Genomic DNA, 26,550 nt, shown 5'->3' with positions numbered 1-26,550 from the left:
TGTGGTACTCGGTATTAGACCTCAAAGATACATTTTTCAGCCTGTCCCTAGCACCAGTGAGCCAGCCCCTCTTTGCCTTCGAATGGACTGACCTAGACACCGGGACTACTGGACAGCTGACATGGACCCAGTTGCCACAGGGATTCAAGAACTCCCCCACTCTGTTTGAAAAAGCTCTCAACAAAGATCTACGAGAGGTAAGGAGAGTTTTTCCCCAAGCAACTATTCTTCAGTATGTAGATGACCTCCTAGTGGCAACTTTGACAGATAAAGAGTGTCTTGTGGCCACCGAGGGCCTCCTGGAAGTCCTCCAAGACCTGGGATATCAGGTGTCTTGAAAGAAAGCTCAGCTCTGCCAGACCAAGGTAACCTACTTGGGCTATATTCTTGAAAGAAAAAAGAGGAGGCTGGCAAAATCGAGGGTATCAGCAATTCTCCAGATTCCAGCACCAAGCTCAAAGAAACAGGTGCAGAAATTCTTAGGGGCAGTTGGGTATTGAAAAATTTGGATTCCTGGCTTTGCTGAGATTGCCAAACCCCTGCACGAAGCCACTGCAGGGGAAAATATGCCCCTCAAATGGACTGAGGATTGCCAGCAGGCATTTCAATTGCTTAAGACTGTGCTTGCATTGGCATCAGCCCTGGCACTGCCAGACTTAAACAAGCCCTTCACTCTGTGTGTAGCAGAGAGAAATGGGGTAGCCAAGGGAGTGATTACTCAGCCTTTGGGACCATGGAAGCGGCCAGTGGCATACCTCTCAAAGAAACTAGACCCAGTGGCCCGAGGGTGGCCTACCTGTCTGAGGACAGTAGCAGCAGCTGCCGCTCTAACCTGAGAGGCTGACAAACTGACATTCGGACAGGATTTGACTTTGATCACTCCCCATGCCATTGAGCCCTTGTTGAATAGTTTGCCTAGCAAATGGCTGTCTAATGCCAGACTGTTACAATATCAAGGACTCTTGTTAGAACAGCCACGCATTAAGTTTGCCACCACCGCTAGCCTCAATCTGGCTACTCTACTCCCGGAATCTGATGAACAGATGCCCATCCATGATTGCCTCAAGACTCTTAAAAACTTGAGGGGAGGCTGTCTGGATTTAACGGACCAGGCCCTCCCCTGTACAGAGACAATGCTCTACACTGATGGGTGGAGTTTCGTGCATGACAGAGTGTGGTATGCTAGGGCAGCGGTGGTCAACCAGGACCAGCAGGTGGAATGGGAGCAGGGGCTACCCCAAGGGACATCAGCACAGAGGGCTGAGCTGATTGCTTTAACTAAGGCTCTAGAACTGGGGAAAGACAAAAGGATAAATATTTTCACTGACAGCTGTTATGCTTTTGCTACCCGCCATGTGCACGGGGAGATTTATCAGAACCAAGGGCTCCTGACCTCCAAAGGAAAGGAAATTAAAAACGAGACTGAGATATTGGCATTGCTACAAGCCATCTGATTGCCCCGAGAGGTTGCCATCATCCATTGCCATGGGCATCAAAAGGGGTCGAGCCCCGAGGTGACTGGTAATAATGCTGCTGATCAGGCAGCAAAACAAGCTGCCCAAAAATCAGTGGGGAAACAAATGGTTCTGCTTTCCATGCCGGTACTCCCAGAAAAACCTGAATACACAGATAAAGAAATAACAGAAATGAACAGCAAACACTGGACTCAAGGTAAACATGTGTGGTGGACGACTAATGATGGAAAGGTGGTGCTCCCAGCTGCTGTAACAGACACGTTGCTGCACGAGCTACATAAGTCCACCCACCTCGGGGGAAAAAAGGATGATGGCTGCCCTGCGACCCCATTTCATCAGCAAGGGATTGGCCCAAAAGACCCAGGACATGGTGAGATGGTGCCCCACCTGCCTCAAGGTAAATGCAAATCGGGTGACCAGACCCCCCGGGGTCTGACACAGAGGATTAACTCCAGGAAAACATTGGAAATTGGACTTTACTAAAATGAAGCCTGGCATGTATAGATATAAATATTTACTAGTTTTTGTGGATACTTTTTCAGGATGGATAAAAACATACCCCACTAAGAGAGAGACAGCTGAAGTAACCATCAAAAAGGTCTTGACAGAAATAGTTCCTCGTTTTGGCTTTCCCCTAGCCCTGGGTCCAACAATGGCCCTGCCTTCATGGCTAAAATATCTAAATTGATTGGTAAGGCTCTAGGGATAAAATGAAATTTACATTGTGCCTATAGGCCTCAGAGTTCAGAACAAGTAGAGAGAGCGAATCAAACTTTAAAGGAGGCCCTAACTAAATTATGCCTGGAGACTGAACTAGGTTGGGTAGAGCTTCTCCCCTTTGCTCTTCTTCGCACTAGGTGCACTCCTAAGCTGTCCCTCAATCTGTCACCCTTCCAGATCATTTAGGGGCAATCTCCCCCATCATCCCCCTGGTTGATTTGGAGTTGGGGGAAAAGCTTTCCCACCTCCAGCTCCTTAAGTCTTTAAAGGCTGTCCATCAGCTTCCGTCAGAATTACATGATAAACTGAAAAAGACCATAACTGATCCCAACAAGAAACCTCTACAACCCTCGCCTTATAAGCCAGGAGATTTGGTTTTTATTCACAGGTTCAACTCCAAGACCCTGGAACCCCGTTGGAAGGGACCATTTCCCCTTGTCCTGGTGACTCCCTCGGCGGTAAAGGTAGCTGGACACTCTGCCTGGATCCACCACAGCCATTTAAAGGCGGCACCCCCTGAGGAAGCGACGTCAACATGGGGGATTGACCGGAACAAAGAGAACCCCTTCAAGATAAGATTAATCAAGGACTGAGATGGGTAATGTGGGGATTTATAGGAACCTTGGTCCTGTTGGCTCAGGTACAAGGAGATGTTCAATGGCTGGCGCCTTCCAGCCATGTCCCCCAAAATTGGATATGGTCTCTCAAAAATTCACTTACTGGGGCCCTGATTGCCATTGTCACAACAGACAGACAGCCCGTCTTTCAGGTTGACTTGTGTGATATAGGACTGGTTACTGGGACTGTGGGAGTGTCTGACATTGCAGGACCATGTTCAGATTCCCCTTCAACCCCGGGGGAAAAATGGGGATGGTCTACACTTAACAGAGAAAGGGGTCTCCAGACCATAGATATTTATGCATGTCCTATAGGTAAAGACCCAAAATGTAATGGGGGACCAGGATACCATTGTTACTTTTGGGGCTGTGAGTCCATAGCCCCATGGAAAAATAATGACCAGTATTTAGCCTTGAAGCAACAAACAGCTAGTAGCTCATGCTCCCTGAGACATTGTAACCCCATTCAGTTAATGCTAAAACAATGACAAAATCCATACAAAGAATGGGAGGAAGGTAAATCTTGGACAGTGGCACTGAATGCAAATGAACAGGACCCAATGACAGACATCATCATTCAGTGAAGTCCAGTAGTGACACGGCCCAAACCAGTGGAAAACCTTTATAAGATATTGAGCCCCCCAAAAGACAGAGGCCAACCCCACAGGCGCCGAAGAAATTCCACTTCCTCACCAAGAAAAAAACATGCACTCACCCCGCCGGCCACCCAGGTAACACCCTACCCAACAAGGTGCCCATAACTGCCCCAGAGTTGCCAATCCAACCATACTTTAAAACGCTGGATGCTATGTTTATGGTGTTAAATGGATCAAACAATAATGTTACTAATGAATGTTAAATGTGTCTAAACCCAAAGGCCCCATATTATATAGAAATAACAATCAATGGAACTTACACTGAAACCAGCCAAGATGGGTGTGATTGAAAACAGACGAGGTTGTCAATAGGGTATATACATGAAAAAGGGTCCTGCATTAAAAAGCCTAAGGTCACTTCATCTTACTTGGACAGTGCTTGCTTTTACCAAACAGCTTCTACAGAACCTGATATGTACCTAAGGACAGAAAACAACTCATGGTGGACATACACAGGAGGCATAACCCCTTGCCTCTCTGTTGCTGTCCTACAAAGGAAGCCCGAGGTTTGTGTGCTGGTCCATATCTTGACCCAGGTATTTATATATGGTGAAAAACAGGGATGGAAATATTTGACCAGGAAAGTCCACCCTATAAGAATAAAGTGTCATCCTGCCCTCATCCCAATACTGGCTATAGGAGGGATTACAAGATCCGCAGCTCTAGGAGCAGCAACATTGGCGGTGCAAGATGCCAACTTTAAGGCCCTAACTCAACAGGTAAAGATAGACTTGGGCCTGATCACTAAATCAGTATCCCATCTAAAAAAACAAGTGGACTCCTTGGCGGAAATGGTCCTCCAAAACCGCCGAGGTCTCGATCTCCTGTTCATAAAAAAAGGCAGGCTGTGTGCAGCCTTAGGAGAACAGTGCTGTTATTATGCCAATAAATCAGGAGTTATTCAAGACACTCTGGCTACAGTAAACAAACATTTACCAAAAAAAATGACAGATTAAAAAAAATTCTGGGTGGTATCAGTCTTTAACTGGTCTCCCTGGTTGACTACCCTGGTTTCTACCCTTGCTGGACCCCTGTTAATCCTGTTACTAGCTTTGACTTTTGGCCCATACATTATTAATAAACTTACGGCCTATGTAAGGGCCCGGGTAGAATCTGTTCGCCTAATGGTTCTAAACCAACAGACTAGGTACTGTCCAGTACCTCTTGATAAAAAAAGGCATGTGTAAAATTACTTGCTTGCATAAAATCAGTGGGGAATGTAAGACCCAGATGAGACTTAGCACAAGTAATGCCATCTTGTTACAGGCCCTCCATCTTGTCCCTGTGGGTTTCAGGTTCACTACAGGACACAGAGTTCCTGGAATGTACTTATTTGTTAAGACACCATGGAATGTACCATTGTTTCTGTGTAAGGAACATCCTGTTTGCTAAGTAAAGAACATCTGCAACCCCCCCCCCAACTGTCCCCTAACCACAAAAGTTCTGCTTACTAAGCACCCCTGCAGCCCCTATAAAACCTTCCAACCCCCTGAGCTCGGGGCCCTCTCTAAGCTTGCTTAGAGGGTGCCATCTGGCCAGGCTAATAAAACTCTGTTTTACTTTTCCAACTTGTCTGGTGTGTTCCCTTCCAGGTGTTCTTCACTGCAGTCAGCTCCTCAGAGAGTTTGGTAAGGCCCTTGGTCTTACACTGTGATTCCCAGCACCTTTATGTAATCCCTGCCCCTTGAGTTCAGGCAGAGCTTAGGACTTGCTGCTTATAGAATGTGGCAAGCAGGAAGAAGCTGCAGGAACTGGCACAGGAGAATAGACTGCACAGATGTGATGAAAGCCCCTAGTTCGTTCACTTTGAGTTACCAAGAGGGGTAGCATCCTGGACAGGCCTGACATAATCAGGGAAGCCCATTAAAATCAAGTTTGAAGCCTAGATATTCAAAGCACCAGACTCACTCTGGTATAGTGAAGTAGGATAGAAGAAACAGAAATTGGCAGAAAGGACACAAGGAAAATAGTAATTTTAAACTTGTACTTTTAAGAAGACTCAACTTCAGGACACAGTCAAAGTTACCCAAGGTTGTTCGTATCTCTTCTCCATATATTTACTTCCTAGGCTTGTTTGTTTGTGTTTATGTTTGTGTTGTGATACAAAGTCTCCTTATGTAGCCCAGGTTGGCCTGGAACTTACAGGATTCTCCTGCCTCAGCCTCCCCAGTGCTGGACTATAGGTGTGCATCACCACACTCAGTCTGTTTGCTTGTTTGTTTTTTCTTCCAGGCCCATCATACCCAAATACCTTAAAGATAATATAACTTCATAAATTAATTTAGTTGATAAAGGGCAACAACCTGATCTTAACATGAAGATTCAAAGGGTTCAAAGACTATTTTTAGGCAAAACATCTTAGTACAGTCTTCTCCTTCTTTCTTCTTCTCCCCCTCCCCCCTTCTTCCCCTTCCCCTTCTCTTTCTTCCCCTCCTTCTCCCCCCTTCCTCCTCCTCCTTCTTCCTCTTTCCTTTCTCCCCCTCCCCTTCTCCCACTTCTTTTTTTTTTTTTTGGTACCAGGAATTGAACTCAGGACCTTGAGCTTGTGAGACAGGCAGTGGAACCACTAAGCTAAATCCGCGGCTTCCTTTTTTGAGACAAGAGTCTTGCTATGTAGTTCAGGCTGGCCTTGTACTCACTATGTAGCCCAGGCTGTCCTCCAACTCATGGCAATCCCCTGCCTCAGCATCCTGAGGGCTAGAAAGGTCACCCATCTTAAAAGATACTTCCAAGAACACACACATATCCTCAATCCTAAAGTGTAACTCTCTCTCTTGAGAACCCAGATTCTATTTTCTCAAAGTGTGCACTTCCTTTTTATTTTATTGGTACATTTTAGATATACATAATAATAGCATTCATCATAGAGAATTTGTACCTGTACATGAAATATCTTGCTTCTTCATTTTTTCCCATTATCCTTCCCTCCCTTCAACTCCTCCTTATTTAAAAAAAGCTTTGTTTCCATTTTTTCCTTCTATTCTTTTTTCATCCCTTCTTTCCTTTTCCTCTACCTCTCCCTTCTCATTTAAACATTTTCTTCCCATTTCCCAATACCTATTATTCATTTTAACCACAGTTTCTCACATCAAAGAAACAATGTGGTACTTAAACATGTATGTCCTATTTATTTCACTTAAAAGGTAGGGTTACAAGGTACATCAATTTAGCTAGAAATGTCTCAAGTTTATCGTTCTTTATGTCAGAGTAATATTCCACTATATTTTAAAAAATAAACATTAGCCAGGTGTGGTGGCACTTGCCTGTAATCCCAGCATACAGGAGGTTGAGGTAGGAAAATTGCCATGAGTTCAAGACTAGCCTAAGCTACATAGTGAGTTCAAGGCCAGCCTGAACTACAAAGCAAGACCCTGTCTCAAAAAAAAAAAAAACTTCTTTATCCATTCATCAGTTGATGGGCATTGGGACTGTTTCCAAGATTTAGCTATTACAAATTGTGCCACTATAAACATGGGTGTGCATACATCACTGATATGATGTTTTTAATTCTTTCAGAAGATACCAAGCTCTAGTTTCAGTTTTTTGAGGAATCTCCACACTGATTTCCACAGTGGTTGCACCAGTCTAGACTCCCATCAACAGTGGAGAAGGGTTCCTTTTCCCCACAGCCTCATCAGCATTTGTTATTGGCTGATTTCTCAATAACAGCCATTCTTTCTGGAGATGGAAGTTCAGCCTTGTTTTAATTTGCATTTCTCAAGCTGAGGATTTAGCTCAGTGGTGCTGCCCGCCTGCCTCACAAGCGCAAATTCCTGAGTTTCGATCCCCAGTACCAAAAAAACAATTTGCATTTTTCAAATGACTAGTGATGTTGAACGTTTTTATATATTTATTGGCTGTTTGTATTTCTTCATCTTAGAAATGTCTGTTCATTTCTGGTGCCCATTTTTTGATTGGGTATTTACTTATTTATTTATTGTACCGGGGATCAAACTCAGGACCTTGTGCTTGCAAGGCAGGTGATGGAACCACTGAGCTAAATCCCCAACCTGGATTGGGTCTTTAAATTTGGGAGGACTGATTTTTTTTTTTTGACTTCTTTACATATTCTAGATATTAGTCCTTTGTCTGAGGAACAGCTGGCAAATGATTTTTTCCACTCTGTGTGTTGTCTACTCACTCTGTTGGTGGTTTCCTTTCCTGTGCAAAAGCTTTTTAGTAAGATGGTATGCCACTTGTTGATTCTTTGTGGTATTTCCAACGTGATTAGGATTTTGTTCATAAAGTCTTTGCCTACACCAATGTCTTCGAGAGGTCTACCTATTCTATCTTCGAGCAGATTTTTTTGCTTTAATATTTAGATTTTGATCGATTTCAATTTTAGTTTAGTGCATGGTGAAAATATGGGTCTAGTTTTAATCTTCAGTACGTGGAAAGCCAGTTTTTTCAGCACCATTTATTAAAGAGGCCATCTTTTTTCCAGTTAAGGTGTTTGGCTCCTTTGTCAAAGATTAGGTGGCTGAGTGTGCTGTTTTTGCATCTTCTAATCTGTTGTGTTGATCCTTGGATCTATTTTTTTGCCAGTACAATGCTGTTTTTATCACAGTAGCTTTGCAGTATAATTTCAAGTCAAGGATTGTGATGCCTTGCCTTTGTTGCCCAGAACTGCTTTTTCTATTCTAGGATTCTTCTGGTTCCAAATGAATTTTAGGATTGTTTTCTCTAATTCTATGAGATATGCTACTGTTATTTTAATTGGGATTGCATTAAATCTGTATAACAATTTTAGAAGTATGGCCATTTTCACTATATTGGTGGGAAGACCTACCCAAGAACAAGGGATCTTTCCATTTTCTCATAACCTCTTCCATATCCTTTTTCAGTGTATTGTAGTTTTCAATGTAAAGGTCTTTTACTTCCTTTGTTAGATTGATTCCTAGGTATTTCATTTTTTTGGAAGCTATTGTGAAAGGTGTGATTTCCCTAATTTCTCTCTCAGTGAGTTTGTTATTTGTGTACTGTAATGCTATTGATTTTTGAGTGTTGACTTTCTATCCAACTACACTACTGAATTTGGTTATTAAATCTAGAAGTCTCTTGGAGCAGTTTTTAGGGTCTTCTATGAAGAATATCACATCACCTGCAAATAATGACAGTTTAACTTCTTCCTTTCCTATCCTTATTTCTTTTATTTCTTTCTCATGTCTAATTGCTCTGGCTAATGTTTCCAGAACTATATTGAACAGGAGTGGTGATAGTGGACATCCTTGTCTTGTTCCTGATTTTAGCATGAAGGATTTCAGTTTTTGACCATTTAGTATGATGTTGGCTGTTGGTTTTTCATAGATAGCTTTTATCTGGTTGAGATAAACACTGTCTATTCCAAATTTCTGTAGGGTTTTAATAATGAATGAGTGTTGGATTTTGTCAAATGCTTTTTCTGCATTTGACATATGCATTTGACATTTGACATAGTCTCTATTGAGAGGATCTTATGATTTTTGTCCTTGCCTCTATTAATATAGAGTATTACATTTATTGATTTGCATATGTTGAACCATCCCTGCATCCCTGGGATGAATCCAACTTGGTCAGGGTGTATAATATTCTTGATGATCTTCTGTATTCTATTTGCCAGTATCTTATTAAGGATTTTTGCATCTATGTTCATTAGTGAGATTGGCCTATAGTTCTCTTTTTCGGTTGGATCCTTCTCTGGTTTGGGTATCAAGGTAATACTTGCTTCCAGAAATGAATTTGGGTATAGTGCTTCGCTTTCAATTTCATTAAAGAGTTTGAGGGCTGAGGATTTAGCACAGTGGTGCTGCTGACTGCCTTGCAAGTACAAGGTCCTGAGTTTGATCCCCGGTACCAAAAAAAACCCTAACAAACAAGAGTATGGGCTCAACATAACTTAATGAAAAAAAAAAGTTTGAGCAGAAGTGGCATTAGTCTTCTCTAAATATCTTGTAGAATTCAACAGTGAATTCATCAGGGCCTGGGCTTTTCTTTGTTGTTAGGTTTGTAATTACATCTTCAATTTCACTGACTGATACTGGTTTATTTAGAATTTTTATATCTTTTGATTCAGCTTTGGTAATTCATATGTATCTAGGAATCTGCCCATTTCTTCTTTCTGTTTTCCATCTTATTAGAATACAGGTTCTCGAAGTAGGTATTGATGATCTTCTGGATTTCTGCAAGATCTGTTGTGATTTTACCCTTTTCATTCCTAATTGCATGGATTTGAGTCTTTCCTTTTTTGTTAAGTTTGGCTAAGGGTTTGTCATTTTTATTTTATCTTTCACAGAAACAACTCTTTGATTCATTCATTCTTTGTATTGTTTTCCTAGTCTCCATTGCATTAATTTCTGCTTTGATCATTATAATTTCCTTGCTCATATAAGTTTTGGCCTTAATTTGCTCTTATTTTTCTTTTCTTTTCTTTTTTCTTTTCTTTTTTTTTTTTTTTTTTTTTTTTTGGTACCAGGCATCAAACTCAGGTCCTTGTGCTTGCACAGCAGGCGGTGAAACCACTGAGCTAAATCTCTGGCCTGCTCTTCTTTAGAAGCATTAGGTTGTTTATTTAAGCTCACTCTGTTTTTCTGATATGGGAATTCACTGCTATAAACTTCCCTCGCACAGCCAGGGATTTAGCTCAGTGGTGCCATGCCTGCCTTGCAAGCAAAGGTCTTGAGTTTGATCCCCGGTGCCAAAAAGAAAAGAAAAGAAAACTTAACCTTTAGGGCTGAGGATGTAGCTCACTGCCTGGCAAGTGCAAGGTCCGGAGTTCAATCCCCAGTACAAAAAAAAAAAAAAAAAGCAGTTTTCTAAATTTTCCTTAGAACTGTGAGGGATAAATTTGTGTTCCATAAGTTCCAGTATGTTGTATTAACATTATCATTTAATTGTGAACTGTCTAATTTCTTCTTTAATTTCATTTGTGTCCTATTGGTTGTTCAGGAGGGTGTTATTTAATTTCCATGTGAAGAACTAGATTCTTGTGGTTTCTTTTGGCATTGATTTGCAATTTCATTGAATTATGGTCTGATAATGTGCATGGGATAATTTCAGTTCTTTGCATTTACTTATACATGTTCTATGAGCAAGTATGTGGTCTATTTTGGAGAGCATCCCATGTGCAGCTGAGAAGAATGTGTATTCTGATGTTTACCTATTGTGACAGTGGGGTGTTGAGGTCCCCCATGAGAAATGTATTAGTGCTTTTTGGGGGGAGGGTAACCAGGAATCAAACTCAAGGTCTCACACTTGCCAGGTAGGCACTGTGCCGCTGAAGTGCATCTTCAACCCTACCTCATTGGTGCTTATTTGATTTTTCATGTCCAATAATATTCATTTTATATAATTGGGTGCACTGATATTTAGTGCATATATATTTGATTGTTATCTCTTCCTCTTGGATTGCTCCCTTTACAAGGATGTAGTGACCTTCTTTGTCTCTCTTAATCAGTCTTGGCTTGAAATCCAGTTTGTCTGCAAATAGAATAGCTACCCCTGCTTTTTTCCAGGTTCCTGTTGCATGGAGTATTGTTTTCCATCCTTCAACTTTCAGTCTATGAATTTCATTTTTAATCAAATGTTTCTTTTATGCAGCATATTGTCAGATCTTGCTTCTTGATCCATTCTGCCAGTCTGTTTCTTTTGATTGGTGGCTTGAAACCATTTACATTGATGGTTATAAGTGATATGTATTATCTTTGTCATGTTATTTTCCTGTTGCTGGTTCCCTTCCCCTGCCCATTTAATTGCTTGCCTTGCCTGGTGGATTCATTCTGTTGGGGTTCATGAAGTTATAGCCCTTGTCTCGTCAGAACATTTTGGAGTGTTCGTTTGGTGGTCATGAATTTCTCCAGGTGTTGTCATGGAAGTATCTTATTTCTCCATCAAAGGAGGTACATCAATCTGTGTTTCAGTTTGTTTTCTTTAGGGCTTGAAATACCTCACTCCAAGCTCTCCTTGATTTGAGGGTTTGTGTGGTCTGCTGTGATTCTGGTGGGCTTTTTTTTTTCTTTTTGGTACCAGGGATCGAACTCGGGTCCTTGCACTTGCGCAGCAGGAGGCGAAACCACTGAGCTAAATCCCCGGCCCTGGTGGGCTTTCTTTTATGGGTGATTTGTTTCTTTTTTCTAACAATTTGTAATATGTTCTTGTGTTGAATTTCTGGAATCTTGACTTTTATGTGCCTTGGTGTAGACTTTTTTTTTTTTAAATCATGGCTATTTGGAGCTCTATATGCCTCACTTATCTTTATGTCAACTTTTTTTCCCTGCTTGGGAAGTTTTCTCTCATTACTTGTGTGAACAGGTTTTTTTATGTCATTGTTCTAGCTCCTGCTTATTCACTGACTCCAATCAACCTTGTGTTATTCTTTTTTTCCATCATCTAGCAGCTGCTGAATAGCTGTAGCTTTTTCTTTTTCTTTTGGTACCAGGGATTGAATTCAGGACTTTGCACTTGCGAGGCAGGTAATGGAACCACTGAGCTAAATCCCTGGCCCCTGAATAGCTGTAGCTTTATGGTGGGGTAGTGGATAATCCCAGCATACCTGCACCTTTAGTTCCACTGAATTCAGGTTGGTTTCTGGCTGTGAGGATGGAATCCTATTTGTTCAGCCTGTAACACTTTGTGTGCCTCCTTTTGGCTTAAACTCAACTCCCTGTTGGCTTGAAGTCAGCTCCTTGACCTCTTGCCAACTTGAACTCAGCAGCCTCTAACAGTGGCAGTGACCCTGACAGTGGCAGTCACTAGATGGAGCCAGCCCATAGCTCTTCTGAGTTCCCCAGCTCAGTTGGCCCCTCTCCAAGTTGGCTACCAGCCAACTGCTGTCTAATGGCGGACATATGGACCCAAATAACCCAGCTACTGCAGTCTGTTGTCCCCACTGCCCTGTTCTACTGCTGCATTTCTCCTTGGAGGCCTCTGGGGTCACCAGTAGTCATTGTGCATCTGCAGGTTTGAGATACTTCTCCTACAGTGATTCAGGAAAACATCACTTGCCACTTCCTTCTTCTTTGTTGAAGTCTCTCTCTTTGTTCTCCCTGTGGGCTTCAATTCTCACTTCAGATTCTTCCTGGGTTCTGGGGACCCCTTCCCTCCTTCTCTTTCTCATGTTGCTATAGTCCAGCATCTGGACACCAAATCTCGGGGAAACTTTGTCTGCTGTTCACCACTCTGCCATTTTCCCAGAAGTCCCAAGTGTGCACTTTAACTCTTCCTAATAAAATATGTCTATGCCTCCTCTCATTGATGTGTGCTGAAATTCTTTTTCTGTACTGCAAGTAAAGAACCTACTTAACAAGCCAAGTTGAGATCCCCATCTCATCATTGGGGGAACTCTCTGGACTCCATCCAATGACAATAGCTGGAAGGTGCATGCTGCCATGGAGTATATAACCTGAAGGAAATGAATTCCACCCCAAACTTAGGGAGCTTAGAAACAGATTCTTGCCCAGTGAAACCACCAGAAGAGAACATGGCTTGGTGAACATCTTGATTTTTTACCCTAAACAGAGGACCTACCTGACACAGTCAAGATCCACTACAGGGATGGAGAACAGACAGAATCCTGGACCCCTACCTGCTAGCCATTAAAAGCATGATTTGTATTTTCTTCTGGAACAATTAAGGACTTAAAAGACATTTTGCTATGAACCATGACTCTTTGCTTGGGCCAACAGATGACCAAGTGGTAACTAAAAAAGCTTGGCTTTGCTTTGTATCCTTTGTTACTATAAATCTTGGATCAATCTTCTTCTCTACTCTGCGTAGGGGTATGTTGATCTTTTGGGCAGTGTCCTTCTAGGAGCTGGCCAGACACGGTTGATTCATCCTGGATTTACATGATCTCCATCAAGACTGAGGACACCAATGTTCACAGGTATATTCAGCTACACCCAGAAGTCTCCAGCCACTGTCCTAAATGTGTGGTCACCTGAATTCCAGGAAAGGTGGAGTCCCACATGACTGAGACTGCCACAGACAGAGAGAATCCTCTCCTGGAAACTGAACCATCCCTCAGCCAAGAGGATTTCAGGGCTATGACACCAGGACTGAAATAACGATCAAGCAGACCCCAGACCACTAGCGAATCCTTAAATGCTGGCCTCCCATCTTTGAGGACAGGCCAGTCTGAACCCAAGTATCAGAATATGCCCCCTGTAGCTACCAAAATTGAATCCTTTCCTATCTTCTGTCTAACATTCCAATTAAAGCCTTTTTTTCTGTAAATCTGTTTTAGTTTTAATTTCCATTTCTATTGTAAGAAACAAGGTTTTTTTCTATCAAAAATATGAATAAGAGGGCCAGGGATTTAGCTCAGTGGTTCTGCCACCTGCCTCGCAAGTGCAAGGTCCTGAGTTCGATCCCTGGTGCCAAAAAAAAAAAGAAGAGAGAGAGAGAAAAAATATGAATAAGAGTGTCTCCATCTTAACTCTAGTCCACCCTAGGTTGCCCTCCCTGCCCCTTACTCCAGAGTTACAGGAAATGTCTGCTTACCTTAGATTCCAGGTACACAAGTGACCACCTAAGATAACTTAACAACAGCCAAGAACTTTCAGTTCCCCATACCCCTCTCCCCTCCCTTAACAACCCTGCCCAGCAACCCTTCACGCCTTCCCCTCTCACTGCTTAAACTAGCCAGTTGGGACAGATTGTGAACCTTCAAACCAGTTAATAGAGAGGTCAGCTGCTTTCTGGAGAGGTCAGATCATGTTAGGAAATAAAAGGAGCCTGCTGTTGAGTCTCTTTGCCCTTGTTACCTCATGCTAAAATGTGCTCACACCATTTTGCAGAAGTAAAACAACCGTGCCTTATGGAAATTTCTTGGTATCTGAGTGCTTTATTATCTGCACTGACAAATTGGCTCTGGGTATGTATTCCCAACACTACTAAAGCAAGGTCCCAGGCTAGCTGGCAACACAACTAACCATGTCTGGAATTGTGATCTACAGAAACTGTAATAATAAAAGGGTATTGTGTTAAGCCACTAATTTATAATAATTTGTTACATAGCAATAGAAAACTAACATAGTGGAGTATGTCTGGAAATAACAATCTCTAACTCAAACTAAAGCAGAAATTCAGAAAAGACAAGCCTCTGATCAGGAAAATCTTCCCAACCTTAGGTTACTGTTCATACTAATGGTATAGTTGCCATTAGGGCTTTCATCAGTCACACAGAATTGCAAGTAAGTACTAAAACTTTCTCTGTATATGGTTGAAAGTTAGTTGTATGTGGTTATGTTACTGGGTTCCAGGGTGCTGAACCCGTTCCAGAGATTGTTTCTAGGTTCTTTCTTTTTTTTATTTTTGAGACAAAGTCTCACTATGTAGTTCTGGGTGGCCTTGAACTCACTATGTATTCCAGGTTGCCATGGAACTCACGGCCATCCCCTGCCTGAGCCTCCCAAGTGCTGTGATTACAGGCATGCACCACCATGCCTGCTCTAGGTACTTTCTGTCCTAAACAAAAAATTGGTTAAAACAAGCACAAAGAAGTGAGGTTTTATATTTATTGAAAGTAGAAAAAGAAACAGGTTCTGCAGAGTGAGGGCCAATTAAAAGTAAGCAAAGAAGTACACTCTGCAAGGTGAGAGCAGACTACTGTAGAAGACAGAGAATAGTGGCCATGAGGTTAATGGCAGCTGCTATTTGTATCCTCCACTCCTCAGGGTGATGTCAGATCTAGGCTGGCCTATCAAAATCCTGCTTCTGTTCTCAGGAACTTTTGGAACCGAACTTTTGATTGGAACTGTTTTTCTCCACGTGTCTCAACAAGCCCACTTGCTCAGCCAGTTTGCCACACACTAATATCCTGCCTCAGTAATGCCATAATTTGTATATGATCATAATTACTCTACGGGTTTAGGTCCTAAATTTACTAACACTTTCTTAGGCAGTTAATTTGTTAAAGTATTAAAGGTATAAACATTAAATTATGTTTGCCAGGCATGGTGGCACACATCTGTAAGCCCAGCACTTGGGAGGCTGAGGCAGGAGGACTATAGCAAGGCTAGCCTACACTACATAGTGAGTTCAAGGCCAGCCTGAACAACAAAGTTAGACCCTGTCTCAAAAAGCCAAAAACAAAAGAAATTATGTTTAACTATGCATTTATGAAATGCCTTTTTAAGAAAATGAAATTATAAAAATAGTGGAATTATTTTGGAAAACACAAGACATACAAAAACTTGTCTTCACCAGGTGTGGTGGCACATGCCTGTAATCCCAGTCCTCAGGAGGATGAGGCAGAAAGATCACTGCAAGTTGGAGGACAGCTTGGGCTACATAGTGAGTTCAAGGTCAACCTGAACTGTACAGCAAGACCCTGTCTCAAAAAAACAAAACAAAACAAAACAAAAAAACCCTGTCTTCCCTTATGTAAGTAAAAGACAGCTAAGAAATCTTCTCTAAAAACCTTTTAAAAATTGAACTAGGCATGATGGTGTACAACCCCAGCACTTGGAAAGCTGAGGCAGGAGGACTGCCATGTCCATGGCCAACCTGAGCCACATGGTGGGTGGCTTAGAGAACAAACATTTCTCTGTCACAGTTGTGAAGCATAGGAAGTCGGTCCAGCATCAACATGGCGGTAGATTCCTGGTAGATTCCGTGTCCAGTAAGCCTCCTCTTCCTGGATTACAGAGAGCTACCTCTTGATGTGTCCCCACAAGGCCTTTTCTCCATGGGAGGCCATGTAAGAGAGATCACTTTCTTCCTCCTCCTATAAGGGCATTGTTCTCAACCTGAGGGTCCCAGCCTCCTGACCTATGTAGATCTAATTACCGCCTAAAGGGCCCAAAATAACCAGCACATTGGGGTAGCTAGAACTGTGGCCATCCAGCCCATAACTAAAATATGAAGAAATACTGTAAATCCTAACTAGGTTATATGTTTATCCTCTGAAAATACTGGCTGCTCCCTTTTTTTTTTTCAAGAATATGGGCAGGGGTATAAATGAGTGAATTATGAGGATCGGGAGGGAATCTAGTAAGAGTGACTTCTGGCCTCTGCCTGGACCCCCTTCCAATAAATTAATGGTACCCAGTGATCCAGCAGCCCATTGATCTGTTACTGTCAATACCCTGACCCCTGAGAATGGTGATCAATACGGACACAAACTTCTGATAGAGGACAAACCTGTCTAGCCAGGCAGACATTTTTAAGGTGTTGACACATACTGAGGTGGGGGATAGGAGAAATAATGATAGAAAGGAGACAAGGAAAATCATTAACTAAAATTTTTTTGTTTGTTTTTGAGACAGGGTCTTGCTATGTAGTTCAGGCTGGCACTGAACTACTATGTAGCCCAGGCTGGCCTTGAACTCACCTCAATGCTCCTGCCTCAGCCTCCTGAGTGCTAGGATTACAGGCAAACACCACCATCTTGGTCTAAAAACTGAACTTTTAAAAACAGTGCAACTTCTAGGACTCAGTCTAAGCTACCCAAGAAGACTACCCATATTCCTCCAAATTCCACAAGAATTTTTAAGTCCATAATTTGGCTTAGAGGAGAAAGTAAACAGCAGGAATCTGATTTGAAAATAAAGAAACAGGTTGAGAGCATTCAAAGAACGCTTAAATTATCTTTTTAAAAAAATAAGCCAAGGGCTGACAATTTAGCTCAGTGGTTCCACTGCCTGCCTTGCAAGCCCAACCAAGGTCCCAAGTTCCCCAAGTTCGATCCCCAGTACCAAAATAAATAAGCCAAGTGTGGTGGTTCACGCCTGTAGTCCCAGCACTTGGGAGGCAGAGGCAGGAGGATCGCCCTGAATTCAAGGCCAGCCTGGGCTACATCATGAGTTCAAGGCTAGCCTGAACTACAGTAACAAGACCTTGGCTCAAAAATGGGGGGGGGGGGGCTGATATCTGTAAAATGGGCTAGTACCCTGGGGGAAAGGAAGTGATTCACTTTTTCCAGAGGCTTCAAGAGAAGCACAAATGTTTCCTGTTGCAGGAAAGCACATCTCATTTCTCTCAACACCCTGCTTGAATGTTTACTCCTGAATATGTACTTTTAAAATTCTGCCCAAGGTCCATGGATATAGCTCAGTGGTTCCTGCGCCTCCCTTGCAAGCGCAAGGTCCCGAGTTCGATCCCCCGTACCAAAAAACAAAAACAAAACAAATAAAATTCTGTCCAATAAATCCTTTCTTTCCCTCTTACTGACCACTCTTGCAAACACCCCCCCACCCCCCGCCGCAACGCACACACAGGAGTCTACAAATCTGCAAACTCACTCTGTTGGTAGAGAGGGCTTAGGTTCCTGATCTCTGCTCTGGAAACCTCCTCAGACCCTGTCCAGTGACAGTCTCTCTCAGGGGTGTTCCTGACTCGGGCCTGCCTCTTCTCACACAAAAAGGCCGCCGTGATAGTTTGGCCACCACGAGCTAGAAGCAAAGGAAGTGTGGCTGTTTCCAGGTGTCTTTCACAAAAACAGGTTTTTGTGGGGGTTTTTTGTACCAGGGATCGAACTCGGGTCCTTGCACTTGCGAGGCAGGCGGCGGAACCACTGAGCTAAATCCCCGGCAAAATAGGCTTTTTGGTTCACCCTCGACGACCAGTTTCAGCAAATATTTAACCATTAAAGTCTCCCACACCCGGAGCTCTATCTTATTCCTTAAAATTCCTTCTCACCGGGGTCGGGGATTTAGCTCAGTGGTTTCGGCGCCTGCTGCGCAAGCGCAAGGGGCCCAGTCCGATCCCTGGTACAAAAAAAAAAAAGTTCCTTTCTTCCCGAAAGCAAGGCAAACACCCTCAATTGTAGGAAGCTTTTGTTTTTCCATCACTCTCTTCTTTCGGTTCCCATTCGGCTTCTGCCATTCAGCGGGTAGAAGTAAGTCAAGGTGAACTGAAGGCAGCTCAGCCGCAAAGACTTACCCCATTTTTGTCCTGTCTGTTAGATCGTATTACCGGCTGTGGATTTCAACCCAAGTCCCTGGTGCCTGATCCCACTATGGCCTGACAACTGGGAGCTGAACGTTCCGTTTTCTAAAATACTTTGGGGCTTCTGCGTGACGGGAAGTACCACACTCGCGCTCGGAAGGCTGTGAGGTGCAGCACGGCCAGGAGAGGGCGCGGGCGCCTGGGGTGTGCACGTGACGGTTGGCGCAGCCCGGAAGGAAAGGTGGGCCTAGGGAGAGAAGAGAAGGGCAGCCCCGCCTCGCCCCTCCTTTCCCGGCCGCCGAGGGCCCGCCCGACCTTCGCTCACTGTGACCTCGCGCTCGCTCGCGTGAAGAGTGCTCAGCTGCTGCGCGCCCACCTCGTGGCCACACACCCACCCCGACCCTGGGCCGGTGGCCACGTCCTCAGGAAGCGGTGCGATCGCAAGGCTGAGCCCCGGGCATCTGGGGGCCGACGCCGCAACCCAGCCTCCGGCCGCGGCCCTACGATGGCCCGGAGGGCGCGGGGGCGCCGGGGCGTCGCAAGCCCCACCCCCCAGCCGGCGCCCTAACAACGAGCGGCCAGGCTGCGCCGCCCGCTCCCCGCCTCTCGGCGGCCGGTACCCGGCGGGCTGGCCAGAGCCCGAGCTCCCCGCTGCCGCTCCTGCTGCCGCTGCTCCTCAGAGCGGGCTCGGGGCGGGGACCGGGGCCCTGCCGCCCGCCGCCTCCGCCATGCGCCAGGGCAGCCCGGGGGACTCGGCCCCCCGCGAGCCCGCCCCCGGAGACCCGGCACTCCCCAACCCCTTCGTGCACGAGTTACATCTCTCCCGCCTCCAGCAGGTTAAGGTAGGTGTGGGCGCGGGGCGTCGGGAGAGCGCTTGGGGCCGTGGGGCGCCCTGGCAGAGATGGGCACGGGGATCTGGGAGGAAGATGCAGAGACTGGCGGAGCTGGGGGTGCGCACGTGGGGGCGGCCGGGGTGGGCGAGAAGCCCTGGAGAGAACGCGAGCTTGGGCGATGGAGCAGCTCGAAGGGGTCAGAGAATGTAGGGGGCGAAGCTGGGGACGTGCGGGGGACCCGGAGGCAGGACAGATTAGAGGACACTGGGGAAGGCGGGTTGCCTCCTGCCTAGGCTGCTGGGCTAGGATGGAGTTGCAAGCTGCGCGAAGCCGGAGTTGCGGGCGGGGGCGCGCTGGGTGACCCTCCCGGCTCTGATTTGGAGGACGTGTCTGCGTCCCTGTGCCCTTCCAACATCCCCTCGCGCCCCTGCCCCCGCATTGCAGCACCTCCGGGTGGGGGAGTAGGGCTGGAGGGTAGGTTGGCTACAGGAAGTGGAGGGCCGCACCAGCGGCCTGGGGAACGGGAAGGTGTTGTAGGGAGGAAGTGTCCAAGGTTTCTGCCGTCATCGCCTCCCGTGAGGCGGGCTCCAGGGGCTAGATCTGTTTATCTGCTCATTCCCTAGGGCGGTCTATGGAGTCACCTTGGCTCCTGGCAACCTCTTCGGTGCAGGGTGCCGGTGCAGAATGCTGCCGAGCCGCTCTCTCCCTCACTGCTGTTGGGCAGTACTAGCGACTGACCTGAGGCCTGAAAAGTAGACCTCTCAGTGTTGATAGCCCTCTGCCTTCCCGCCCAGAGTGGGAAGAGCTGTGCACCCGGCATGTGCTTGACATGGAGCTATTTATGGAATGGGAGGTGGGGGAGGAGGAGGACCCTGTCTCCAGCCTACTTTACATCAAGCACATTAACATGCATTTTCTCATTAAATTCTCTTTAACAGCCTTTCCAAATGCTAGATGCATTTTATAACATTCACCTTTATAGGTAGGGTGGGAACCAATCAAAGAGGGGAAAATTAGGCTATTGGCACTATTAGTCTTTTGTTCTCTTGCCCTCGTTGCTCTCTTCATCCCAGTTGAATCTCAATTCCTTCTCCTGTTCGCACACTGCCTGTCACCTGCAAAGAGTAATGGCTCTGCTCCAGGGTTCATTCTCGTGCCTTAAGAAGGGAAGCTATGGACCCAGCCCTAAGTGATGTTTTCTCCCATCTGCAGTTCTGCCTCCTGGGGGTGCTGCTGGCCCCCATCCGAGTGCTTCTGGCCTTTATCATCCTCTTTCTCCTCTGGCCCTTTGCCTGGCTACAAGTAGCCGGTCTTACTGAGGAGCAACTTCAGGAGCCGATTACAGGATGGAGGAAGTAAGTGGCAAGTCAGCCTTGGAGACCCTACTTCTCTCCCCTGCTAAGTATTTTGCTACCCCTTAGAGAGGAAGGAGAGGTTTCTGAAACTATCCTGCCCAGCCTGGGTAGGTAAGCTGAGTCAGCCTGGCCCAGATCTGGTACCTAGGACCTTTCCTGTCAGTGATATACCCTGGCATACCCCAGAAGGGTCAGAGACTTCAACCCTGTGTCCAAAGCATCTGAGGAAGAAAGAGGGATGTCCTACCCTCCCAGGTGCCTGAACAGGGGTGGGTGAGGGTCAATGCTGCCTCCACTGATCACCAGCCTTGCCCTGGCAGGACTGTGTGCCACAACGGGGTGCTGGGCCTGAGCCGCCTGCTCTTTTTCCTGCTGGGCTTCCTCCGGATCCGCGTTCGGGGCCAGCGGGCCTCTCGCCTTCAGGCCCCTGTACTTGTTGCTGCCCCCCATTCTACTTTCTTTGACCCCATTGTTCTGCTGCCCTGTGACCTGCCCAAGGTTGTCTCCCGAGCTGAGAACCTTTCTGTGCCTGTCATTGGAGGTGAGAGAGATGAACAGGGTGAAGGGGGGACATGAAAACTCAGGACAAAGGGAATTGACGTACTGGAGAGAATTGCCTTCAAGTGGTATGGGAGAAGTTACACGGGATGTTGACCAGGCAAATGAGATGTAAATTAACACCCATGTCAACCGATCTCAGACTGGAGTGCTGGGGCACGGAGGAGCTGTTGAAGGGAGAACTCATCAGTTCTTAGAAAGGACAACATACAATAAAAGGGCAGAGAGATAACTGAGAAATACTGTATCATATGCTGTTGAGGAAGTGGTGGCTGCAGATGTTAATACCCCTGGGTAGGAACCAGTGACGACTCCTTGTATCCTTTCCCACCCCAGCCCTTCTTCGATTCAACCAAGCCATCTTAGTGTCCCGGAATGACCCAGCTTCCCGTCGAAGAGTGGTGGAGGAGGTCCGAAGGCGAGCCACCTCAGGAGGCAAGTGGCCCCAGGTTCGTAAGAGTCTCAAGACCCTCCCCTCCCCTATGCACTTCTGTACACTTTCCCCCACCTCATTCTGGTTCTTTTGGGATTTTCCCCCCAGGTGCTGTTCTTTCCTGAAGGCACCTGTTCTAACAAGAAGGCTTTGCTTAAGTTCAAACCAGGTGAATAAAGTGATAAAGGGTGGTAAGGCAGTGGGAAAAGTGGGCCCCGGTTTTAGGGAGAAATAACCCAAGGAGATTAGGGGAAGAATAACCCATGAAGTAGAAGGGTGGGGGTGTTGTGGGAGAAAAGGAGACAGGAAACCTAGTTCATGGTAACAAGATGAGGAGTCAGAGAGAAAGCAGAAATGAATGGAGCGAGGTCAGCTCTTGTCTGGGAATGTGGTAGACACTATACCTTATCAAGCTACCTACACGCACTAACCTGTGCTCCCTGGGGGGTGGGGGTGGAAATGGGGTTTAGGAGCCTTCATTGCAGGGGTACCTGTACAGCCTGTCCTCATCCGCTACCCCAATAGTCTGGTGAGTCCAAGAAAGGGTGGAAGAGGGAGTATGAGTCCATCCTAAGTGGGAGTAAAACATGGCGGGGGTGCTATTTGGTCTGGGGGGACGCGGGTTAGGGCCTCTGCTCAAAGAGGATTGGCCAGTTCCAGGAAAGAAAAGTAATGTTTTCCTCTGTGCCCCATCTCTGCTTCACTCATAGGACACCACCAGCTGGGCGTGGAGGGGCCCTGGAGTGTGAGTTTGGCTGTTCCTGGGATGGGGTGGGTACCAGGCCCATCAGGGAGTTCTTGGCCCTTCTTCATTCTGAGACTGAGAACTTTAAGGAAGGAGATGTCCCTTTGTCTCTGATGTCCCTGTGTAATCTGGCCATACTTCTACCTGTCCCACCTGAATCATTCCTGCTGTGATTACAGCTCCTTCTCACTTCCCTCTGTGGTGCCCGGAGAGCCACCACAGCAGGCATTCCCTTGCCTTTTCCCTGTTTCCCGAGTCCGCCCTCTCAGAATTCTTCCTCTGGCACATCCCTGCAGCTCTTCACCCCCCACCCCAGCCCTTCCCTCGGTCTCCCAGCTGCACATTGCCACAGCTGACTGGCTAGGAGTGTGTTTCCATAACACGGGCGGCTCTTCCCTTCCCCTCCTCAGGGTGAGGAGAGCCTAGTTAGAGGTTGGTAAATCTCAAGGTCTCTCTTCTCTTAGACTCAAAGTGCTCTGGCTCACAGCCTCTCAGCCCTGCAGCATCGTGGATGTGGAGGTATGACTGCATGGGTGAGGTGGGGGGTGGATATCACTGACCCCCAAAGCCTGGAGGAAAGAGTGGCAGGAGCCACTAAGCGTTGTATGTGCCTGTGTTTCAGTTCCTCCCTGTGTATCAGCCCAGCCCTGAGGAGAGCAGGGACCCCACCCTGTATGCCAACAATGTCCAGCGGGTCATGGCACAGTGAGTGTTCACAGAGTGCTTCCTGGAACAGACACACAAGGCAAAGGAACCACTGGGAAGATGTGGAGGGGGAGGCTCTGAGGCAGATAAGAAGGCTGACAGGGCAAGGCATGGTTGTGCACACCTGTAATCTAAGCACTCTCAAGAGTCTGAGGCAGGAGGATTGCCCAAGTTTGAGGTCAGCCTGGGCGCCTGGCCTACATAGTCAGTTCAAGGCCAGCTTGAACTACAAACTACATGGCAAGACCCTGTCTCCAAAAAAAAAAGGAACCTATAGCAGGCCAGACTGTAATGAGCCCTTAAGAGTTCTTCTGTTTCCTCCCCCCCCCCTTCGTCCTCAGGGCTCTAGGCATTCCAGCCACTGAATGTGAGTTTGTAGGGAGCTTGCCTGTCATTGTGGTTGGCCAGCTGAAGGTGGCTTTGGAGCCCCAGCTCTGGGAACTGGGAAAGGTGCTTCGGAAGGCTGGGTAAGTAGCCCTCAAGGTGAGGGTTCAAGCAGTGACAATAATAAAAAGAAAAGAAGGGGAGAGATGATGGGGGAGTCTTAAGCAAAAAAATAAAAAAGGAATGTAAAGGAGTTTAGAAAAGATTATAGAGTTAGAGGAAAGGGGAAAAGAAACAATAATAATGCAGGTAAGAAAAGTAAGAAGGATTCTCAAGGGACTGTGAGTCAGTACATCTTAGAAAAATAGCAGCTGGAGGTATAGCTCAGTGGTAGAGCACTTGCCTAGCATGCACAGGGGCCTGGGTTCAATCTCTAAAAAAAAAAAATTTAAACCAGCAGCAGAACTTGTGCTCAGAGAATGTTTGGTGCTCGGACCAGGGTCCTGCTGCGTGGTGTGTCTAGAAAGAAACTCAGCCCCCTGCCTTCAACGATTTCATTGTAGGTTGTCCCCTGGCTGCGTGGACACTGGGGCAGAGCCAGGCCGGAGTCGAATGATCAGCCAGGAGGAGTTTGCCAGGCAGCTACAGCTCTTGGATCCTCAAACAGTAGCTGGTGCCTTCAGCTACTTTCAGCAGGTAAAGGAATGGAACAGAGGCCAGAATCCAGATCTTAATCTCCAGGTTTTTGGTACAATATCCTAGCAGCTGTGTCACTCTTGATGGATGCCTAAGTAGGAGTCAGACCTGGATATTTCATCTACTGTTGACAGATGACCATCTTCTGAGATCCACCAGAAAGTTCAGTTTTTGTTGCATATCCAGTACATTGAAGAACACCATTAGGGAGAAATAATCAGTGAGGTCCATCAATTCCTGGAGCCCCTTTAGAGATTGGCAAAGATGGGGAACCATGGTCATGTGGGGCACTCAGCGAGGATCTTTGCAGAAGAGTCTTGAAGGTTAGGTAGGAGGATGGTAGAGAGAAGACACTGCTAGACTGGTGGGACAGTGAATTTAAGACCCAGAAGTATTTGCAAAACTTGGGCAGCTTTTTAAAATATCTGGTTAATTAATGAAGGATTCCTGAACTGTCTCTATTATCTTGATAAACTATTTTCTGGGCTATAATCATGTTTCCCTGTCAAATTATGATTCTAGAACATTCTTAATCCTTATGAACAACAAACGGTCCCACAGAGGTGTTTTGGTTTGGTTTGGTTTGGTTTTGGTTTTGGTTTTTTGTTTATTTTTGGTACTGGGGTCAAACCAAGGGTGTCACACATGCTAGGCAAGTGCTCTGCCACTGAACTACATTCCCAGCCCCTGAGGAAATCTTTTTGATCTAAGACATCAGCTGTGGTTCTCAACATTCTCGGAATGCTGAAGAGTGACCTAGTATATGGATTCCATAAATTGGGCTCAGACTGTCCTGGAAAGGAGCTCCCTGACTCAGCCTACATGGTAGACTGGCATGACAGGATTCGTGCTTGGGGGTTTTTTTGGTAAGAAATTAGGCCAGTGGCCTCCTTTCATTCTGTTAGACCAGTTCTCCCACGTAGGTGAGAGGAGAGAACCAGTTTACCTAGCTTGGGGGCCAGGAATGAACTCCAGTGTATGTCTGGTGGCTTCAGCATTCCTGAGGGATTCCCTGACATTCCTAGATCTCTGTTTAGGTAAGCTTTGTCACCAGTGACTTGACATAGCTTGGTCTAGCAAGCCCGTGACCTGAGAGAACTACTGGGGAATCCCACAGAGTTTGGAGCTGAGGTCTGAAGGTGTTATCCTATGCTTACTGAGGAGCGGAATGAGCCAAACTACAGAGAGACAGAGGGAGGATGCAGGTCCCTTCATTGCCCTGATTTCCCTTTGACCCTCTAGGATTCCAGTGGTTTGGTGGACTTCCGAGATGTGGCGCTTGCACTAGCAGCTTTGGATGGAGGCAGGAGCCTGGAGGATCTGACTCACCTGGCCTTTGAGGTACCTGGGAAGTGTGGATGAGTGGGTTTTCTGGTAGCTCTGCTCATCACATCAGGAAGCCTGTGCAGTGTGTTGTTCCCAGTAGTTTCTAGATACTTCTGGATGCTTGGTGTCCTGTCCAGTGTCACTCTGCCTAAAACTGCAGAGCCCCAATGTCTGTGTCATCACAAGAACAACAGAGCAGAAGCTCTAAGTTTACAGTTGTTGTGCAGAAGGTGCCCAAGAGGTCCTGTGTGCCTCCTCCTTTTGAAAGAGGAGCTTCCGAGGTAGAGCTGTAGGGCAGGGTGAGGCAGTGTGGCCTGAGAGGAGAGGTTGACTTCCATCCTTTTCTTCCTAAGCTCTTTGCTGAAGAGCAGGCGGAGGGATCTGGCCGTCTGCTGTATCAAGACGGCTTCAGCACCATCCTGCACCTGCTGTTGGGTTCACCCCGCCCTGCTGCCATGACTTTGCATGCTGAGCTGTGCCAAGCAGGACCCAGCCACGGCCTCTCCCTGGGTGAGTCACTGCCTTCAGAGCCCTGCACAGGCACTTGGGCAGTGGTAGTGCCAGAAATGTGGAGAAGAAAGTACCAGTTGAGAGGCAGCAAGGGTCAGAGGTCAGTGTGGGGGATCAGAACCTCCCAGAGGCAGGCTGGGAGGAACAGGCTGGAGAGGGAGAGGACACGAACCTGGATCTGAGAAGGTAAAGAAGCAGGCGCTTCCTCTTCTCACTCTTGGCTCTTTTCTTTTCCGAATCTCGCTCTTACTTGTCCAGATCAGTTCCAGAACTTCTCCCTCCGTGACCTGCTCTATGGGAAGCTCTTCAGCACCTACCTGCGCCCCCCACACACTCCTCGAGGCACCTCCCAGGTACCAGATGCCTCATCCCCACAAAGCCCCTCCGCTCTGGCCAACGGGACCTTGCAGGCGCCCAAGCAGAAGGAAGACTGAGCACCTCAGCCTTCCGCCCCTGCCTCCGCAGCTCGAATCCAGCCCCACAACTCAGGGCAGCGCCAGGAGCCTACCCTAGGCCTCAGCCCCATTTTTGCTCCTGTTTGGCTTTTGTTATTGTTTTTTTTAAGTTGATTTTAATTTTTTGTTTGGTTGGTTTTTGTTGTTTTTTTTTTTGTAAGAAACTATTTTATATATAATATAAATCTATATCTATATCTATTAAAAAAAAGTGAAGCTCAGTCACATTACTGGTATCATTAGTTGGGAAGGAAAAGGATGAGTGGTGGCAGGATAC

General features: G+C 46.3%; 1 protein-coding gene and 2 pseudogenes across 2 annotated transcripts in view; 2 read left to right on the top strand and 1 right to left on the bottom strand.

Annotated features, from left to right (window-relative positions):
- The window catches only part of LOC101704429 (ribonuclease pancreatic pseudogene), a 60,679-nt pseudogene extending 42,207 nt beyond the window's left edge, over positions 1-18,472 (bottom strand). The window contains exon 1 of the transcript XR_015449811.1: positions 18,328-18,472. The product of XR_015449811.1 is annotated as a ribonuclease pancreatic pseudogene (transcript). The remainder of the gene's footprint in view (positions 1-18,327) is intronic.
- LOC147829030 (uncharacterized) overlaps positions 1-18,901 on the top strand; it is a 38,227-nt pseudogene extending 19,326 nt beyond the window's left edge.
- Positions 18,902-18,964: 63 nt separating this feature from the next.
- Positions 18,965-26,494, top strand: Lpcat4 (lysophosphatidylcholine acyltransferase 4). The gene is made up of 14 exons (XM_004864988.4): positions 18,965-19,175; positions 20,379-20,521; positions 20,842-21,062; positions 21,416-21,528; positions 21,621-21,681; positions 21,983-22,041; positions 22,223-22,257; positions 22,722-22,776; positions 22,880-22,962; positions 23,304-23,429; positions 23,850-23,982; positions 25,225-25,323; positions 25,662-25,818; positions 26,077-26,494. Exons 1-14 carry the CDS (start codon positions 19,062-19,064, stop codon positions 26,250-26,252), a joined length of 1,575 nt encoding a protein of 524 aa, XP_004865045.1. The 5' UTR covers positions 18,965-19,061; the 3' UTR covers positions 26,253-26,494.
- The last annotated feature ends 56 nt before the right edge of the window (positions 26,495-26,550 follow it).

The sequence above is a fragment of the Heterocephalus glaber genome, unplaced genomic scaffold (genome assembly GCF_053883595.1).
Source record: "Heterocephalus glaber isolate CG9 unplaced genomic scaffold, H.glaber_assembly_v1.0 deba00000809, whole genome shotgun sequence".
NCBI classification, from domain to species: domain Eukaryota; kingdom Metazoa; phylum Chordata; class Mammalia; order Rodentia; family Bathyergidae; genus Heterocephalus; species Heterocephalus glaber.
The sequence above is the reverse complement of the archived record's forward strand: the minus strand, read 5'-3'. Positions and strand labels throughout refer to the sequence as shown.

What these genes read in the sequence shown, in the direction of transcription:
- Lpcat4 (XM_004864988.4), top strand. Translation starts at nt 19,062, where the DNA reads ATGCGCCAGGGCAGCCCGGGGGACTCGGCCCCCCGCGAGCCCGCCCCC. An exon ending in CCGATTACAGGATGGAGGAA is followed by an intron (nt 20,522 to 20,841) that starts GTAAGTGGCAAG and finishes TTGCCCTGGCAG; the next exon opens with GACTGTGTGCCACAACGGGG. An exon ending in TTCTGTGCCTGTCATTGGAG is followed by an intron (nt 21,063 to 21,415) that starts GTGAGAGAGATG and finishes TTCCCACCCCAG; the next exon opens with CCCTTCTTCGATTCAACCAA.